This window comes from Chenopodium album, chromosome 24 (assembly GCF_948465745.1).
Source record: "Chenopodium album chromosome 24, dcCheAlbu1.1, whole genome shotgun sequence".
In the NCBI taxonomy this organism is placed as follows: Eukaryota; Viridiplantae; Streptophyta; class Magnoliopsida; order Caryophyllales; family Amaranthaceae; genus Chenopodium; species Chenopodium album.
In genome coordinates this window covers 1,536,630-1,555,368 of record NC_137857.1, presented here as the reverse complement: position 1 = coordinate 1,555,368, position 18,739 = coordinate 1,536,630, and the positions used below count along the sequence as shown (strand labels likewise).

The window sequence follows — 18,739 nt, the reverse complement described above, 5'->3', positions numbered from 1 at the left end:
TTGCAAAATAAACAATGGAAATAAAAAGAAGATAGACACAATGTGGTGAGACTGGTGACGCGGAAAACCCCAATGAAAGTGGGGTAAAAATCGCGGGTGGCTACTTGCCCACCAATCTAATATGATACAGGCGTTATAGCTATTATACAATGATTATTCGGGCATCTAAGGCCATGAATAGTAAATAAATACGTAAGAAGTATACATTAAAGCCATTTAGAATAAGTATAATCATCGGGTTGATCATTGCAACTTGTAGAGCAATTAGAAGAGATGCCATTGCTTGTCGAATGGAGTCTCCAGCTCGTGATGTATTTTGTAGTGTATTATTTGTGGTTGTTGTATACTTGAATGAGTTGCGTGGAATCTCCCTCTATGGTTGGTCGTTGCCCCCTTTTATAAGCCTTTAGGTGGTAGATTTTGGTCGAGAGAGAAGAGGGTGACTCCCTTGATTTTAAGAAGTAGTTGGTTGACTTCAAGACTTGGTCCCTTGATAAACGTACACTTCATATTCATGATAACAACCTTCTTGACTGGTTAAAGACTGGTAGAAATGCTCTATTTAATTTTAGAAACCGCTAGTAACAACCTTGGCTCGTTCCGTAGCATTCTGGCATCCCACTACGAGACGCGTCATGTTCGGACGAAGGGCATCAACAGCGCGTCACCTTCTGATGTCGTTCGACGGTGTCGCATCGGAGATCACTATAGGTTGTCGGAGGTCACTAGAGGCCGTCAGATGTCATTGTAGTTATCAGGCGTCGAGCACTGAGATGCGTCATGGACATAAGTTGTTGCTAGGTCATAAATATTAGTCTTCTTTGGCCATCTCCACCAAATTCGACCTTAAACACCCATACTCGTCTAATATGTGACCGAAAATTACGCCCATAACACATATAACAAGAAGAGATGAGTCATGACTACAACAATGCGTTTCCGTGTGGTTGACCAGCTAACACACACTTGAGTACCGAGTAACTTTTGATCAATTAAGTAAATCTTGACCGAACGAATAACCCATCTAATAAACCCCTATCAACCGAACTCTGTGCGAGAGAAAACGTGAAGAAGGGGAAAGTCACACACACAAAAAAGGCTTGAAATCGTAAACCCTTTCTCAAACACAAACCCCTCTTTCTGTTTTCTCTCAAATCGCACCAAACTCCCAACTTTCTCTCTCTTCCAGCCGCCATGGGAACACCAGAAACATCTCGAGAACCATGTCCCGACCGAATCCTCGACGACTTAGGCGGCGCCTTCGCCATGGGAGCCGTCGGAGGTTCAGTCTTCCATTTCATCAAGGGAGCCTACAATTCCCCTAAAGGTGAGCGCTTTCTTGGTGGGGCCAACACCGTTCGAATGAGCGCACCTCGAACCGGTGGTGGGTTCGCCGTTTGGGGTGGTCTATTCTCGACTTTCGACTGTGGTATGGTCTATATTCGTCAAAAGGAGGATCCTTGGAATTCAATCTTCGCCGGAGCTAGGAATGGCAACGGATCGGATTCGGGTCGGATGGAGCTCCACCCGCATCCACCCGAATTAACCATCCGCTCCACCCGATCCACCCGTCACCCGCAAAACCCATCACCCGTATCCGATCCATCCGTCATCCGCGGATGAAACGGGTGGATCGGATGCTTAGCGGATGATAATTATAATCCTACTCTAACTATAAAATCTAATATGTTATTATAAAAAAACACTTTTAGCCAATTTTAAACTTAAAAAGTAAACCATTAATTAAATTTTTATTCCAAATTATAGCAATAATAATAATAAAATAATAATCATGAACTTACTTTTTTTTTTGAACGGAATCATGAACTTATTTCTGTACTACATAATTGGGAATTGAGGGAGGTTTTATATTTTGTAAAATAAAATTAAAGAATTTTTAGAAATATTTATTTTTTTAGAAATATACAGTACATACATAGTGTAGTATATATGAAAATTGGAAAAAAAAAATTTATTTAAATACGGATGGGCTGCGGATCGGGTGATAAACGGATGACGGATCGGGTGACGGATGAAACGGAGCCCCACCCGAATCCGACCCGATCCGTCACCCGCTTCATCCGTCACCCGCCCTTCATCCATTTAATGCGGATTTTCGTCCATTTATTTATATCGGGTGGATCGGGTTTGCGGATATCCATTTAGAATTGCCATCCCTAGCCGGAGCTGCCACTGGTGGGTTCCTTCAGATGCGTCAGGGTCTCAAATCATCTGCTCGTTCTGCCGCTTTTGGTGGGGTTCTTCTTGCTTTGATTGAAGGTGCTGGGATTATGTTTAATCGGGTTTTGTCGCCGCCGCCGCAGGTTATGTATGATGATCCGGGCATGGCGGGTGCTGGGATGGGTGGTGGTGCTGGGGCCCCGCAGATGGGGGGTTATGGGTATGCTCAAACGGGTGCTGCTGGTGGTGGTAGTGGTGGGTCTGAGCAGGGGAGTCAAAATGGTGGTGGATTTTTTGGTGGGTGGTTTGGTGGTGGTGGTGAAGGGAAGAAGGAGGGGAGTGGTTCGAGTAGCGGCGGGGGCGAATCGGTTTTGGAGAGCTTTGATACGCCTACTCCAATGCCTAATTTTGATTACAAATGAGAAGCTTGATGGTTTGTTGAAGGGTAAGGAGAAAGAACAATAATCTATATTATTGCTAGTGTATGTTAATTTATGAATTTGTGTTTGTTATAATTTGTTATTTGGTTATGAATTAATGTCAATTGTGAATCATTTTGGTATTTGGTTACATCAAGGTGAATTTTTTACAGTGTGTGATTGATGGGTGTGTAATTTTTGACTTTAGGGTTTGAGGAATAATGTTTGATGGTTTTTTGTATGTTGTTGCGTATTTATTTGTTTGAACTTCTTGGACTGGATTAGGTGTTGTTTGAACTTGTAAGCCTCCTGCTGCTTCTGCCTTACATGCTGCCCCTGCTTAGATGATTGCTAATCTATTGTGTACATTGCTTAAGAAGGTTTGAGCATTGCTCAATGTTTTTGTCTTTGTTTGGTGATCTGTATTGGGAATTTAAGTGTGAAATTGCAATATCGCTTTTTCAGGGATACATTTTGACTTTAGGTTTTGTAATGTAAATCTGTTCGAACTAGGACAAGCTTTTTGAGTAGTTATGACGTGAAACCTGCGTGTTGGTTTATATGTGTGTGCGTGGTAAGAAAGCAGATATACAACCTATGAAATGATTATTGGAGAATTCAATAGAGGTTAAGGAGGTAGGTGTATTGAAGGTAGGAAGAATCCCTCTAAGATCAATGCCAGCTATATGAACAACAGTATGTTTTCTGTTCCTAATCCAATTAGGAATTGTACCTAAACTATGTCTGTTGTAGGACAAATCTATTGACAGCAAAGAAGGCAATCCTTAACCAGTGGCAAAAAAAAAGTTGGCAAAGGATTTTGGAGTGCATTGCTTGATATATTCAGGTATCATAAGCTCTTCAAACTAGCAAGAGACTTGGGAATTTGGCCTGTAAGATGATTATTCCAAGGGAAAGACTAGTAAGAGACTTCAGGCCACCAATTTGGTCAGGGATTTTTCCTGTGAGCTAATTTGCACTCAGAGATTAATGTGGTTATATATTTATGTCAATTGTGAATAGTTTTGGTTTTAGGTTACATAAAGGCGATATATTTACAGTGTGTGATTGATGATAATGTGTAATTTGTGATTTTAGGGTTGAGGAATAGTGTTTTTTTTTTTTTTTTTTGCATGTTGTGGGTCAAGTATGAACATTTTTAGAATTAAGTTACAGAAATGTAATTTTATAATGTGAATGATGAGAATGTGTAATCTGTGACTTTAGGGCTTGAGTTATAGTGTTTGGTGGTTTTTTTTCATGTTTTTGTTGGGTTAAACGGTCAATTTTTGAAAATTTTCAGGATTAAGTTACAAAAATGTCGAAATTTATTTTGTGTGATTGATGAGAGTGTAATATATGACTTTAGGGCTTGAGGATTAGTGTTTGATGTTTGTTTTATTAATAAATTAGGCCTTTGTGTCGAGAATTTTAGATTTGAGAGTATTGCAAATTTGGCATGAGACACCATATATTGATTATGATTGCTGTTGATGTCGGCGTGTTTATGGAATTATGGGTGGAATTCGTGAGAAGGAAGTGGCTATGTCAAGCTTATTGGGAGATGCATATGTTCAATGGCTTAAAGATGGAGCTTTTATGCTTCTCTCTGATACATTAGTATGGTTTATAAAATTAAGGCTAGATGATTAGAAATTGATGTTAGTAGGCTTAGTTTCAATTATTAGAATTTAAGTGAATCAGTGGTTTTAGATTTTTCTTAAGATTTGTCTGATGAGTTTTGCTTAATCACTAAATTTAATGAAAAGGTAGTCGGGAGTAGGGATTTTAAGTATGTCCATTTTATCATTTTATGGAGTTCTGATGTTTTAGGAATTGATTATTTTTTTTTCCTTTTTTCTGGATTTTATATTTTTCTATGGGATGAATAAATCAAATGATGTTTTGGGCTTTGAGTTTACTCTTTAAGATGATGTGAGGCCTGATATTGTTTTAGTATTTGGGATCTGTTTTTATGGCTCTGGTGGCACAGTAGTGGGTGCCTTATTGATGTTGTTGAATTTCTAACATTTTGATTGTCTAGGAATAGGATGGAATTGGATGCTTGTGTAATTTCAGTGGTTCAACCATTCAAGGATAAATTATGCTGGTAAGGGAGTGGGAATGTCTGACTGCTTTTGGGATGTTAATGTTCTTGGATGCTTAAGGTGGAATTATTTATTGTTTTTTGAAACCCATGTTTGTGTAGATTTACAACCCAAAGGCTAGAGGAGGTTTTTTTATTTATTTATTTATTTTTTTATTTTTATAATGTTGATCTTCAGAACAACCCTTATGGATTATTTGAAGCATGGTGTGAATGTGTGATGTTGATTTTGGCTTGTTTATAAGCAATTCAAGAATGGTGACAGCTGACAAGGGAGTTGAAATGTTCAAACTTGTTGTGGGAAGTTCATGCTCAAGGGTTCAAAGGTGGAACTTTCATACTTATCTGATAAGGAGTGTGATTTATGCCTTAAGGCTAGACTGTAAGCATTTAATGTGAGTAAGTTTAGGTTTAGCTATATAGTTAGTGAATCATCTTCGTATCTTTCTTTATCATTAGGTTCAATGCGAATGGAGTAGGGAATAGGGATTATAATTACGTCTATTGACTTCGGAGTTCATGATGTTCTAGCCTCTAGGGCTGCAAGGCGGGATTTTTATTTTAGGATTTTTAATATCTATGGGATGAAAGATCATCTTTAATAAGGCAAAATATCGACCCTTCTTTGAAAACCCTGGAATTTTTTCTGTGAACATGGAAAACCAATTTCTGTATCATTTTCACCTCACTACTGTTGCTGCATTCTATTTTTACACTAACCATAGTTTAGATTGTGTTGATTTAGTGCTTGTAATAGCTGATTAAGCTTGCTATGGTCATGAATCTCTGCTTTGTTTTTTTCGTATATGGTGGGCCATTAGGACTAGGGATTTCAACATTCGAGTATGTCAATGTTGAGTTATGAAGCTTTCGTGCTCTAGGTTGTTTGATGGAATATTTCATACTTTTATCTGTTGGCAGGAGGATTACAGTAATTTTGCTTATTTCATGTCTGTTTGGGATTGTAAGGCCCTGTTTGATTCACCTTAATTGTGCTGAACTGAAATTATTTTTACTGAATTGAACTTATTTTTACTGAACTGAACTTAATTTTACTGAACTGAACTTAATTTTACTGAACTGAAATTATTTTTACTGAACTGAAATTATTTTTACTGATTTTCTATTATAATTCTTCTTTAAGAAAACTGAATTTACTGAACTGAAATTATTTTTACTGAACTGAAATTATTTTTACTGAACTGAACTTATTTTTACTGGACTGAAATTATTTTTACTTAATATTATTTTTTTAAGGTGAAGAGAACAGGGCCTAAATGTATTTTTTATGCAATTTGTTTGAAAATTGAAGATTGTTGTAATAGTATGTATGTGCAGTTTCATTGATTTGGGATAAAAGAATCACATGATTCCAGTTTTGTACTATGTTGGCAGAAGTGATGCAAGGGAGAAGTTCTAGCTTGAATTTTGCAAAGTTGTTGGATTTGATTAGGTTTAAATGATTGATGATTTCAAATGGTCCAAGGAGAGAATTTCTACCTTATCTTTCTCAAATTAGTTGATGTGAAAGGGAGTCAAATAGCCTATCAATTTTTGAATTGCACAATGAGAGATTATTTATCATTTTGGACATTGGTTCAAGATGTTCTGATTGTTATGATTACAGGGAATATATAATGCATAGATATTTGGGAAGCAGCATCATAGTAGGTAGTGACTAGTACCTCGAGGAAGATAAGTAAGTAAGAGGTGAAAGGCTATTAATCCCAAAGATAAGTATGGGGAGACAGGATAGATGATGAAAATGGATGAGAGTTTAATTTTTCTTTGATTTATTTTACTTAGCTTTTTTGAAGTTACAGCCATTCTATGCTGGTTTGAGTGGTATCATATGTAAATTCCAATTCAATGATTTCAATAGACTATTGTTTTTCCCTAATTCCCACTTCTCATTCTCATTTCTATATTCGGAATGTCCAGTCTATTACAAAATAGTACCATTTATAATTGTTCCTAAACCCATCTTAGAGTAAAGGATGTTTAACTGCCGTATATTGTTTGATCTATGCCTGTTGGTTTTAGTATTGGTAAAGATGTAGGAGCTGGAACCTTGTACTTTTTCTGGAGTGTTCCTCTTGCCTCTTTTAAAGAGAATGCTTTCATACCTTTTAATCTTACGATAGCATGGATGAGCCCTTTCCCTCACAGCCTCACCTCCATAATTTTCACTCTCTTGAGTTTCTGTGTCTCTTTTATCTGCTCTGACTTTCCTTACGCACATGTAATGATCTTGCAGCTGCCTAAATTTGTGTCCTTTTTTAGTGGTTTGCAAAAGTGACTCCATTCAGGGAGCAACATCCGATCCATCTTTTTTGACTACTGTAGGATAAACTCCGAGAGTAGTGGCATATTATTTCCTCTATTATATCAGAGTAAAATTAAAGATTTAATGGGCATTCTTCTGAACATATAATAAACATGCATCTGGCAGCTTCCCTAAGATAGCACAGGGTATGCCAACTTGGTAAGAGCATGTACACAATTTTTTTGGCCGCATCAAACGCCCTAGTAGCAAATAGCTTGCCTTTTTCTGTGACAGATATGTTATCAGCAGCGAGGGTTATTTGAGATAGTTGTGAAAATGATTTTGTGACATTCGCTCTCTGGATGTGCAAGGCATGAAATTGATTAGCAATGAGTTTCAAATCAGGGTGGTTTAGGACCTCCCATCTTCTATCATGATGAAATTATTGTTGTCTTTGATTCTTGATTGTGTTTATGTTTATTGATATTCAGGTTTCATCATAGCTGGCTACGATTATTCCCAGGAACTTCTAATTGCTTAAGCAATAAGCATCGCAAGAGGATTTTGACATACGTTTTCTTTTGTGGTATAAATTTGATGTGGTGGAAGGATTCTACACTACTGGGGCTCTTTTTATTAATTTAGTTTGGTTGGAAAGGAAATTCAACAGGGAGTTTGTATATGTAGACGAGTACTATATTTTGAATTTATAAATGTGTACTACGTAGTATTAGTAATTTAGAGTAGCCGATATTTATGTAACCTGGTACTTGGCTTCGTTTAAGCTCTTATTCGTTAACTGTGGATGATGAAACCTCAATCAGATGGTAATAACCATCTTTTGTTACTATTACCAGTCTACCATTGTGGCACATCTACATTTTTTATTGTATCGACTTTGTGCTGTACATTTCTTTCCCGTTTCCAGCTTTCCTGTAACGGTCTAGTTTCCCTACTGAGTTGTAGCAGTCTGATCAGTATTGTCTTGCTACCCTGAGAGTTCTTTTGTATCGATCATCGATTGATATAAACTTAATAAAGCCTTGCAATGCTGCAAGTTCTGTTTTACACTTGGATGTACCGAGTCGAGCACAAAGTACTTGGCTTTCTTTTGCTTTTGCAATTTTACACCACATTAAGGTCGGTTAATAAGACTTGGTAACTAGAGAAGGTTTTTTTGAACTTATTTGTTAGTAAGGCCATTAATTGATTCCTGGCTTAATTTCCTCTTTATTTTTACTACAGTATTTAGTTATTTTCTAGTCGAATCAATATAGTACTCCAGCATAATAATTTGTAGTTTTAATATTGCAGCATAAATTGTTGTTTGTGCTACATGTACTATTACCAGTCTTTACTTATATTGAAAATTATAGTAGTATATTGAAGATAATTACTCTTAACCTTTTTTTTAGTTATAATTATTATTTTTAAGTGTTGTTTTTTTTTTATTTTTTATTTTTATTTACGGTAAGGAGGACCTTAATTAGACCGGGTTTGGGATCCTTTAACTTGGTAATTAGTATATCAATGTAATTTACTCCATATAATACCAGGATGTAGAAGAAAAAAAATAGCAAATTGCTTGGAATATTTGTTACTTATTCATGGGCCTAAGCAGTTATTAGAAAAGTCATCGATCCTCTAAGTTTCTAAACTACTTTGGATTTTTTATTTTATTATATTGTCTAATTAAATAGTTAATGATATAAATCATAGAGTGAGGCGGTATAAATTTTAACAAAATTTTATCCTTGGGAGTAAAAAGTAATTTCTTTCCTAAATTTAATGATAAAGAGAGGCAATAGTATTTGTTTCCTAAATCATTTAGAACAAATCAACATATAGTTAAGGAGTTTTCCTCCGGTCCAAGTAACAACTCTTATATTATAAAAACACCTTAACCTCTCACAAAAATTACAAAAACTCTAAATCCCTTAAATTTCGTTGAATTCTTGAATTTGATCATGGCAGGTTATGATAGATCACCCAACAACACCGACAGAATCCTCCAAGAAGCCGGCACCGGTTTCGCAATAGGTGCACTAGGCAGCGTCCCCTACCACTTCTTTAAGGGGGTATGTACAATGCCAAGGGGCTCCCGCATCAGTGGCGCTGTAGACTACGTGCGCATGCGTGCTCCTCGAACAGCAGGGTCTTTCGCGGTGTGGATGTCTCTCTTCAGTGCTGTTGACTGTGCTGCTGCCCACCTCCGTCGTAAGGAAGACCCGTGGAACACCATCATTGCCGGGGCCTCGGCTAGCGCGATACTCGCTCTTCGACAAGGGTCTGGCCCTGTCATGAAAGCTTTCGTCACTACTGCGTTACTAATGGGGCTTGGAGAAGGGCTTATGCTGTTTAATGCACGTGTGGCGCCAGAGTTGAATAATGCTAATGAGGGACACGTTCCGGTTCTGGTTCCAATTCCGGTTCAAGAGGAGGTTGGTTCGTCATCAGGGTTTTTTCAGACATGGTTTGGTAGTGGGAAAAAGGACGACGGAAGTAGTTACATACTTGAAGGTCGATGATTCGAGTACTCCGATGTTTTAGTATTTCTGTTTTAATTAAAACTTGAATCTTGAATGTATTAGGTTGAGCAAAAAGTTAATTAGTACCACTTGAGCTATTTCGTAGATGTAATTCACATTGACCAACAAAACTAATTTAGAGATTGTCAATGTCCATACGAATAACATTACGAAGTTAATTATAGGTCGTATGTGAGAAATTCTCATTATTTATGTCAAAAATTAAACTAACGTACTCCGTAAAATTAGTTAATGTGGCCAAAAGAAGCAAGAAATAAGACCCTCAAAACACAAGATAAAATCAACTGGGAAATCCTAAATGCGGTGGTCACACTTACTCAACTCATTCTCAACACTACAACTTTCTCTCTCCTCCAAACCCACCCCATGTCAACCCAACCCAAACCCGAACCCGTTTCCCCCTCCACCACCAAAGTGGGCTGGATCGGAACCGGCGTAATGGGCCGGTCCATGTGCGCCCACATCCTCAAAGCCGGCTACAACCTCACCGTCTTCAACCGCACCATCTCCAAAGCCCAACCATTACTAGACCAAGGGGCCCACTTAGCCACCTCTCCTTCCGAAGTCGCCGCTCAATCCGACGTCGTTTTCACCATCGTCGGCTTCCCTTCCGACGTCAAATCCGTCACCTCCGACGTCCTCTCTCTCCTACGACCAGGCGGAATCCTCGTCGACATGACTACCTCCGACCCCTCTCTCGCCGTCGAAATCTCCTCCTCCGCCGTCGCTAAATCTTGCTCCTCCGTCGACGCGCCGGTCTCCGGCGGAGACCGTGGCGCACGCGCCGGTACTCTCTCCATCTTCGCCGGAGGCGACCCAGAAATCGTCGACTCTCTCTCTCCTCTTCTCTCTCTCATGGGGTCCACATACTACATGGGTGGGCCCGGAAAAGGGCAATCGGCGAAGTTGGCGAACCAGATTACGATTGCGTCAACAATGGTGGGATTGATCGAAGGGATGATTTACGCGCATAAAGCGAAATTGGATTTGTCGTTGTTCTTGGAGGCAATATCGAAAGGGGCTGCGGGTTCGAAGAGTCTGGAATTGTATGGTGGGAGGATTTTGAAGAGGGATTTTGAAGCTGGGTTTTATGTTGATCATTTTGTTAAGGATTTAGGGATTTGTGTTAAGGAGTGTGAGAAAATGGGGATTAGTTTGCCTGGGTTAGGGTTAGCTCATCAATTGTATTTGTCACTTAAGGCTTATGGGGAAGGTGGGTTGGGTACTCAAGCTCTTGTTTTGGCTCTTGAGAGGCTTAATAATGTGTCGTTGGACTCGAGTTCGGGTTTGGGGTCAGGTTCGAGTAATTAGAGAGGTTCGTTGTAATTAGAATGTATCCGTGCTTTCATGTGTGGTGAATAATGGCTGTATGTAATTAATAATTATGTATGGATGAATTGGTGTTATGCAATGCAGTCACATTTGGGTTTGTAAAAATTTGCTGCAATTCAAATCTTTCAATTTTTGCTTATTTTTGTGTGTTGATTAGACTCATGAACATATCATGCTTTGTTTTGTGGATTGATTAGTTTATTTTCTTACTGTCTAGTAGACAACAAGATCACTCTGTATTATGTGATAATTGACAGAAGTAAAAGGTTGGTGGCTGAATATAATTTGTATACTAGTAAAGTCGATGGGAAGAAGCAGAGCTTGAAGAAGAGGAGTCCTAAGAGGCGGCTGCCACCGCCGATTTGCTGGTGAAAATCAATTGCGATGCTGCGATTATTGAGGGAGGTTGGGTAGGGCTTGGTGCAGTGGCTAGAGATGCTCTTGGTAATGTTATTTTTTCTGGAACTAGAAGAGTTTGTGGTGAGTGGTCTCCTGATATTGCAGAATGTATGGCAATACTCTTTGGAATCAGGCTTTGCAAAAGATATGAGCTTAAGGAGATCGTAGTGGAGTCGGACTATCAAGTTGTTATGAATCGACTAGAGAAAGCTTCCACCTTTAGGGTGATTTTGTTGCTCACCACCTAGCGAGATTTGTACCATATGGAGTTGAACAGGTTTGGGTGAATCATTACCCAAGCGAAATCTCCCCTTATACTTCCGGACCTGATGTCCTCTAATTAATGAAGTGCTAATCTTCTATAAAAAAAAAAAGAACAAAATTTCTTGCTGTTGTCAATATTCTTTCCATTTGATCAGTCAGTGGACTCAGTGGTAAGTAGAACGGCTTCAATAATAATAATCAATTTCATTTTTATTGCACTTAAATTTTCGACACTTGCACATTAGTACAGGTTTTAAACAAGTGATAATGAGTAAATATGATCAAGGCTCAACTCTATAGAGCTTTGACAAAGCTAATTAAAACTAACAAATATCAATTGGGAGCAAGAAAAGTTTCCTGCTGAATTGCAGCTACAGAGAAAAATGACAGAGATCTTATTTGCCCTTCTTTGCACTATGGCCAGGACGACATTTTCAGGCCAAATCTCGAAAATAGCAACACTTGACCCCGACTTGAAATGTACAACCCTCAGAAAAGGGCAGAACAATGAGCTTCATGCCATTTTTTTCATGCAGCAAGCAGAGCCCATGTTGCCAGATTTTATTCTTCACAGGGGCAGCAAAGTCTAAATAAACAAATTGCCACGATCTCTAAGATCTAAGAGCTTGAGAAAGTATTACAAAGCAAAAGTTGTACAAAATTGAGTATATAAGATCATTTGTGGCATTTCTTAGTACCTAAAGCTGCCCCATCTACACTCTTATTCCTCCTCAAGGTATTGGGAATGGGACGCTGCCAGAAGGGCAGCCCCAATGCCTGATCCATCATTTGAGTGCTCAACTATAACGGTTTCAGCGACTTCATCACCTAGTAGCTCCTTTAAAGAGTCTTCCATGCACTCCCGGAATTTGGCATAGTGCTCAAACAAACCTCCGTCTAATGCAATCACAGACTTCTGATTTTCACCTTGCTTCAACGTGTCTCTCCCTAGTTTCTTAATAATGCCCAAAATCCCAGCTGCAGAAAGGCAGGCTCCACGAGAAGCAATGACGTCACAAACATCAACTACAATCTTTCTCACCTTCAATGATGAACTTGGTATCTGTGATGGAAGAAGAAGAAGAAGCATATTATGGCGTGCAACATTACTAGCATATAAGCAACTTTCAATTCTCAGCAATAATTACTAAATATTTAGACAAAAGCACCAAGCCATTCAGTGGATCCATAACAATTTTTTTTTTTAAAAAAAAAAAAAATCAAGATTGACAAGTTCACAAAATAAACTCAAGGACAGGGACATTTCCAAGCAAATAAATGAACAATGCTAAAAAGGTCAAGGAGATGCAAGCAGTGGCCAAAGTGCATTACCCCTAGGACGTCCTTCAGTTTGCTTGCAACAACTTTAAGATCAGCGGATGTATCATGATGCATGGCAGACATGTCTGGTGTCCTGCCAAAATAAAGAGAGTAATAATGATTCAAACATATGAGGTAAAAGTCGGAGAAAATTTCTTGTCAACAAGAACAAAATTGCTTCATGAATCATGATGACAATATATACAGTTAAAACGTCAATATATATTAGAAATTTGATTGTGCCAGATGTAAGTTATATTATAAATGTATGTCTCCTAGGTTTCATCATTTTTAATATTGGACCAACTTGGTGGGGAGTATGTTAGTACAAATAAAATATTTGTGTTCTTCATTAAGATCTTACAAATATGAAGATGCCCAAGTTAGTGAAATTACAATCACTAGGAAGAAACAGCATCAAACAAGGGAAGAGTTGGTGGGGGAACAGCCAAGGTCATACAACATCAATGAAATTTGGTAAGCCAGATTGTCATGTTATCTGCTATCACATAGGTAGAAAGAATCTCTTGCTTTTTAAGCACAAAAGTTGCAGTAAAATTGTTGAAGTCAGAACTCACGACTACTTTGTTCCCTAAAGATTATTGATTGAAGTCTAGAGTTTTGTGCAACAAAGTAAGAAGACTTGATAAACTTTCAATATTGAAAGATACTAATATTGATGTTTGGTAGCTTAGCAGTCACTATTATGGCTATTGTGCAAAAAAAAAATTGATGGGTTACAAACACATGCCAAATCCACAAATAATAACTTATTTAATCCATCAACAAGCAAATATTAAGTGATACTCCGTACTACACCCAACACAAGACTAGAAAATGTACCTTAAGATGAATGGAGTACTCAATTTTGGTGGGACTGTATCACCGAAAAGGCCGGCCTCATCCGCCATCCTATACAAGACTCTTCGCACAATCTCCCCCAAGTACATTCCAGATATCAATTTCTCATATATCTGTCAGACTCAGAGATAATGGTTATTGTTTGCAGTTGGTAAGTTAAAAAGTCAGGAACAAAATGAAAGGAAAACAACAGAAATCTCACCTGTTCACCAGGATTCAAACTTTCTTCATCTAGTGCTATGTCATATTCGGTCAAAGGTAAATGTGATGAACGGAAATTGCCCCACTCCATGTTAATAACCTATAGACAAAGTACAAAAAAATGCCTGAATGTTTAGAGTTGCAAATCACGCAAAAGTATCCTGCAACTCCTTGTGAGAGGAATATAGGAGCCAAAATAGATAAAGAGAAGACAACCAGAAAAAGAAGATGATAAATTTGGATGTTGAAAAGAATAACATTTGAGGATAGCGAAAAAGGCTTACCATCTCCCCTGATTTGGGCAAAGAGCCATGCCACTTGGGAATTGCACTAGCACGTTCAACATAAGCTGCATTTGTTCCAGTACCCAATATAACAGCAGCAATTACATCTTCTTTATGGTATCTACCTCCAGCTAAGGTTCCAACTGTATCATTGACCTAAACCATAATTGAAGGTAAAAAGGTCACAAATATACAATAAGTTTAGAATATCTACTGAGTACTGATGGAGGACTGAGGAGGATGTAAATACAAAGGTTTGTCAGATGGCATTGTAAAACATACTTTAAAAATCAAGGAAAATATCAAGCTGAAAACTTACCAAAGCTGTCACACGCATATCTACACCCTTTCTTTGCATGGCCTTGGTTAATTCTGCCACCACATCTTCACCAACCTATGTGATATCCCCCAGGAAGAACGAATAAGCAACCATGGAGAATCAATAAATTCATTATTGCAACTCAAGTAATGTGATGGACTTAAAAATCACAGAACATTTTCAGAACATTTGTGTGTAATCCAGTTGAACTTTTAAAAAAATAAAATAGAGCACAATATCCTCAACAGCAGCAGGTTTCAGACATATAAGTGCCTAAGATATTTGCTTGCAGAAAGGAGTTACGTAGTGTATTAGTCTCATGGTTGTTACCAGAGATGGAAATTTGGAACTTTGGTATTTACAATACTGACTTAAGGAACAAATCTACTGTTTCTGGGATTTCAGAATCAAAGAAGAAAAGTAATTGTAGTGCAATTTGGCAAGTATGCAGCAATCACAGATTAAAATAAATAACTCTATCTTCACAACCATCCCTGATGAAACCAAGTACAAAGATTGTCAGAAAATTATCGAGTGAGTGTTCGCACCGGCAACTGTATTTTAAATGACCCAATGATGTTTAGCAGTAAAAAATAAATCAACTGAAACCCGAAATCTGAACTTAGCAACACTCTATACTCTCTCCACACTAACTGAACTTTAGTTTACCCCACTTTTAAGAGTCTTCCAATTGCTAGTCTAAGTTAATTCAAAAGTTAAACATTTATGTCCAATTAAATTATAAAGGATTTGGGGATAATTTTCAGGTACTGATCATGAATGCAGGTTTTGAAAAGAAGTCGATGACGATCATTATGATAATAGAATAAGTGTATAGCAGCATAGAACATGTATTCTGACTTTCATATTGGAAAGCATAAGAGAGAGAGAGAGAGAGACTAACTGCATCTTCTATTTTAAAACCCTTGGTCCATCTTATAAGGGTCCCTGATGCAATCGATGTCTGCTTTACTGGAAAAGAGAAGGTAAATCCCAACTCTCTCTGCTTATTGGGTTCAGGATGTAGGCCTTCACCTTCCGTTGCAACGAATTTAGTAAGGGCCTCAGCTATGTAGTCAAACAGTTGCTGAAATCACCACATTTTACAAACTTTAGACACAAATCAAGGAAGGAATGGTAAAATAGTTTATGTATGAGCTAAATCAACTTACTTCTGATGTCCCAACCATCAACTCAGGTGGGATTGATACTTCGTCAAATTCTTGTTGGACAACACGATGTTCTTTGCCACCCAACTTCACTCGAAGCACTCGGAAGTTGGTGCCACCAAGATCTAATGCATAAAACAATCCATGCTCGTCCCTAGAAAAAGGAAGAAAAAATATTAGGGGATTTAGACCATGTCTTGGCCAAACACAAAAAATAATTTCAGATTAGCTGTTACCTTAACCCAGGAATGAGCAAACCCAATAATCATATACTAGAAAAGAGCACTATGAAAATAATAAATCACAAATAGGGTTTGAATTTGAAAACATATTTCAAACCTATATTGACAAAGAGAAAACAACAGTTCCCAGTTTACAGTTGGAAACAATCATTCTAACAGTACTTGCCTTTTGAATGTACACAGCTTGTATTATCAATGTTTCTCATGCATGCATGCTTGAAACTCAATATCCCCATTCCAATAAAGCTACCCACTAAAATTCCATGGGTTGCATAGTGTGAAATATGCACACCCTATCTTTCTCAGAAGTGGTTGACAAATAAAGGTTATGTGAGGTAGGGAAAAGAAGTGAATTAGTGAACCACTTGACCAAATCAATTTCACATTAATCTATTTTGTGTAAATGATCCCCTTCAAAAAAGGATTTCCTTCTAATCGAGCAATCTAAAGTCTAAACCTATTCTTAAGCAGAACGATTTAAGAAGGATCCTCCCCTTTACTTTAGAATAATACACCATGTTAACCTCCAAATCACAATCTTAAAGGAAATTGTCCTTTTGTTTTAAAAATGATCCCATATTTATATCCAGATATCTGTTTTATCGATTCCTTTAGTTGTCACTAACACCCTCCACTTAGATAATTTTAAGGCTGGTAGTTGTAATCACCAGGCCCATAACCACTTTTGAAGAAGGCACATGTTATGTTAAGAAAATGGCAAGCTGCAAGATTCTTCCTTTATTGTTAATACATTTATTTTCAGGTATGCTCACATATTGGGGAGTTGTATTGCATAATTTGCATTAATATTTCAATCTAACAAGAAATAATGCATTGGTGTTTAAGTGAAAATTAATATGAAATAAGAAATGTTAGATGTTCAACTAATAAGAAATGGTGGGAGTAGACAACCATAACACTCTTCCACTAACCCAAATGAATATACTATGGAAGTGGGGACGAAATAAAAAAGGAGACAATTTCAACTACTCCATACGTATATAAAAAGGCTAAACTTTTGGGACATCCAAATTATTTTGTTAATAAAAACCTTTTAAGAAAAGAGTACGTAAAAGTTCAACATTAATACTGAACAAGTGAATCACTTGTGAAATTAAAGAAACTACTGTAGCATAGTTCAGCAACTATTAAGAAGGATCACAAAATATGACAAATGTTTTGATGTTCATCTCCATGAAAATGGCAGCTACTGAAGATTCAATGGTACATAGAAATTGTTAAGCTCATCTACATAGATGAACACTCAATCAGATGCTGATATCAGACATGATCCAGTTACAGAACTTAAAACATTGACTTACAATTGCGTACGCCTAACAACATACACTTAATAAAATTTATTGTCTTTGCTACTCTAATGACATCCCACCATATTCTCCCCAAAATCTACCCTCTGCAACGTTGCAAGCCAATTCATATAACCAACCATAACGCTTGATCAGGAAGAATCACAACTCAGATAACCAATACTAAGCAACATAACAATCAGGAGTGAAAAACAAGTAAAGCAAACTTCCAAAAGAAGCCAATTTTATATCTTTTCTTCGCCAATCGATGGACTAGAGGTGGCAAAGCAAGAACCCGGAACCAGAGTATCCTCCGGCGGGGGAAAAGGTGACACCTTTTTTCCCAGTGGGGGTATTGACACCATTCACACTGGTCATTGATTAGCCAACAATGCTCAAACCAATAATGAAATCCACATAATTTACATCTACCAACCATTTCCAACAATAAAATCCACTAAAAAAAACTCACAAAAATAGATCAATTACTCAATCAAACCAACAATAATCCTCCATCTAACAACTAACAACCCCAATTAAGCTAAACATAACCCTCAAAACAATCATAACATAAAAAATATCAAATTAATTACCATATCCTATAACAAACAATTAGATCATTAAAGAGTAAAACAAACAACTCAAAACCCACTAAAATAATTTCATCCAAAAAAACAAAACAACCCATTTAACATAATCAATCAAAAACACCAAATATCAATCAAAAACACAATCTGAACCAAAAACTAAAGAAAATCAAATCAAAAGACGAACCCGGTTGGAAGATTATCAACATAGCTGATAAGCATCTTAAGCTTAGAACCTCCTTCAGATGCAAGACCAGCATGCATCTCAACAGTCATAGCATCAGCAACCTGTCTAAGCTTACCCAAAGGGGTCCCACACTTGTCATCAAGCTCCTTAAGTATAGCCATTACACGACCCCACTTTCTTGAACTCTTCATCCTTTGTCGAACCACCACCGCCGCCGCCACACACACCGCCGCCGCACCTATCACCGCCACCCCCACCGCTGCTTTCCTCATTTTTTTCAATTTTCTCTCTCTAAACTTCACTCAATTTGATGGGTGTTGTACAATTAATTTACTTTTTCTCTCTAAAAATAATTAACAATGGATACAAATTTGGATTAATTGAGCATGTTGGGAAATTGGGTTTTCTTTCTTTCTGCTCAAGATGCAATCTTGATTGAAAAATGGATGAGAGAGAAAAATGAGATGAGTAGATCCGGGTAAAATTGATTGGGAAATTCAGATGATTTTTTTTTTTTTTTTGGAGGGACCGATTTAACCGGAGCTTTGCCTTGAGGTGGTCTTAACTTTTAGCTCTTTATTTAGGATTTAAGATTTATAATTTTCATTTAATTTTTGTATTTTTTTTGGGAGATTTTTGGGAAAAGAGTGTTTGTTTTTTCTTTGTAGAGGATGAATCATAATGCCTAGAATGGTGTTTTTATACTATGGGAGCGAGAAGTGTTTCGTCATTTATCTACTAGATT

The 18,739-nt window shown here is 37.5% G+C and overlaps 2 protein-coding genes and 1 pseudogene across 2 annotated transcripts; 2 read left to right on the top strand and 1 right to left on the bottom strand.

Moving 5' to 3' along the window:
• The first annotated feature begins 1,080 nt into the window (after positions 1-1,080).
• On the top strand, positions 1,081-7,823 carry LOC145610175 (mitochondrial import inner membrane translocase subunit TIM17-2-like). Its single transcript, XM_081665454.1, has 3 exons — positions 1,081-1,492; positions 2,188-2,626; positions 7,465-7,823. Exons 1-2 carry the CDS (start codon positions 1,195-1,197, stop codon positions 2,601-2,603), a joined length of 714 nt encoding a protein of 237 aa, XP_081521580.1. The 5' UTR covers positions 1,081-1,194; the 3' UTR covers positions 2,604-2,626; positions 7,465-7,823.
• A 1,926-nt stretch (positions 7,824-9,749) lies between these two features.
• Positions 9,750-10,993, top strand: LOC145611683 (putative 3-hydroxyisobutyrate dehydrogenase-like 1, mitochondrial pseudogene; annotated as a pseudogene).
• A 716-nt stretch (positions 10,994-11,709) lies between these two features.
• On the bottom strand, positions 11,710-18,642 carry LOC145610174 (hexokinase-1-like). The gene is made up of 9 exons (XM_081665452.1): positions 17,995-18,642; positions 15,675-15,825; positions 15,407-15,589; positions 14,503-14,577; positions 14,184-14,339; positions 13,901-13,999; positions 13,681-13,811; positions 12,850-12,931; positions 11,710-12,580 (listed from the first exon to the last, which is right to left on the bottom strand). Exons 1-9 carry the CDS (start codon positions 18,264-18,266, stop codon positions 12,239-12,241), a joined length of 1,491 nt encoding a protein of 496 aa, XP_081521578.1. The 5' UTR covers positions 18,267-18,642; the 3' UTR covers positions 11,710-12,238.
• Positions 18,643-18,739: the final 97 nt, after the last annotated feature.

Excerpts from the sequence above, each read along its gene's own strand:
- LOC145610175 (XM_081665454.1), top strand. The coding sequence starts at position 1,195 with ATGGGAACACCAGAAACATCTCGAGAACCATGTCCCGACCGAATCCTC. Across the intron at positions 1,493-2,187 it reads CTTCGCCGGAGCTAGGAATG|CTGCCACTGGTGGGTTCCTT; the intron begins GCAACGGATCGG and ends CCCTAGCCGGAG.
- LOC145610174 (XM_081665452.1), bottom strand. The coding sequence starts at position 18,266 with ATGAGGAAAGCAGCGGTGGGGGTGGCGGTGATAGGTGCGGCGGCGGTG. Across the intron at positions 15,826-17,994 it reads GTTGATAATCTTCCAACCGG|GGACGAGCATGGATTGTTTT; the intron begins GTTCGTCTTTTG and ends TCCTTTTTCTAG. Across the intron at positions 12,932-13,680 it reads AGTACTCCATTCATCTTAAG|GACACCAGACATGTCTGCCA; the intron begins GTACATTTTCTA and ends TTATTTTGGCAG.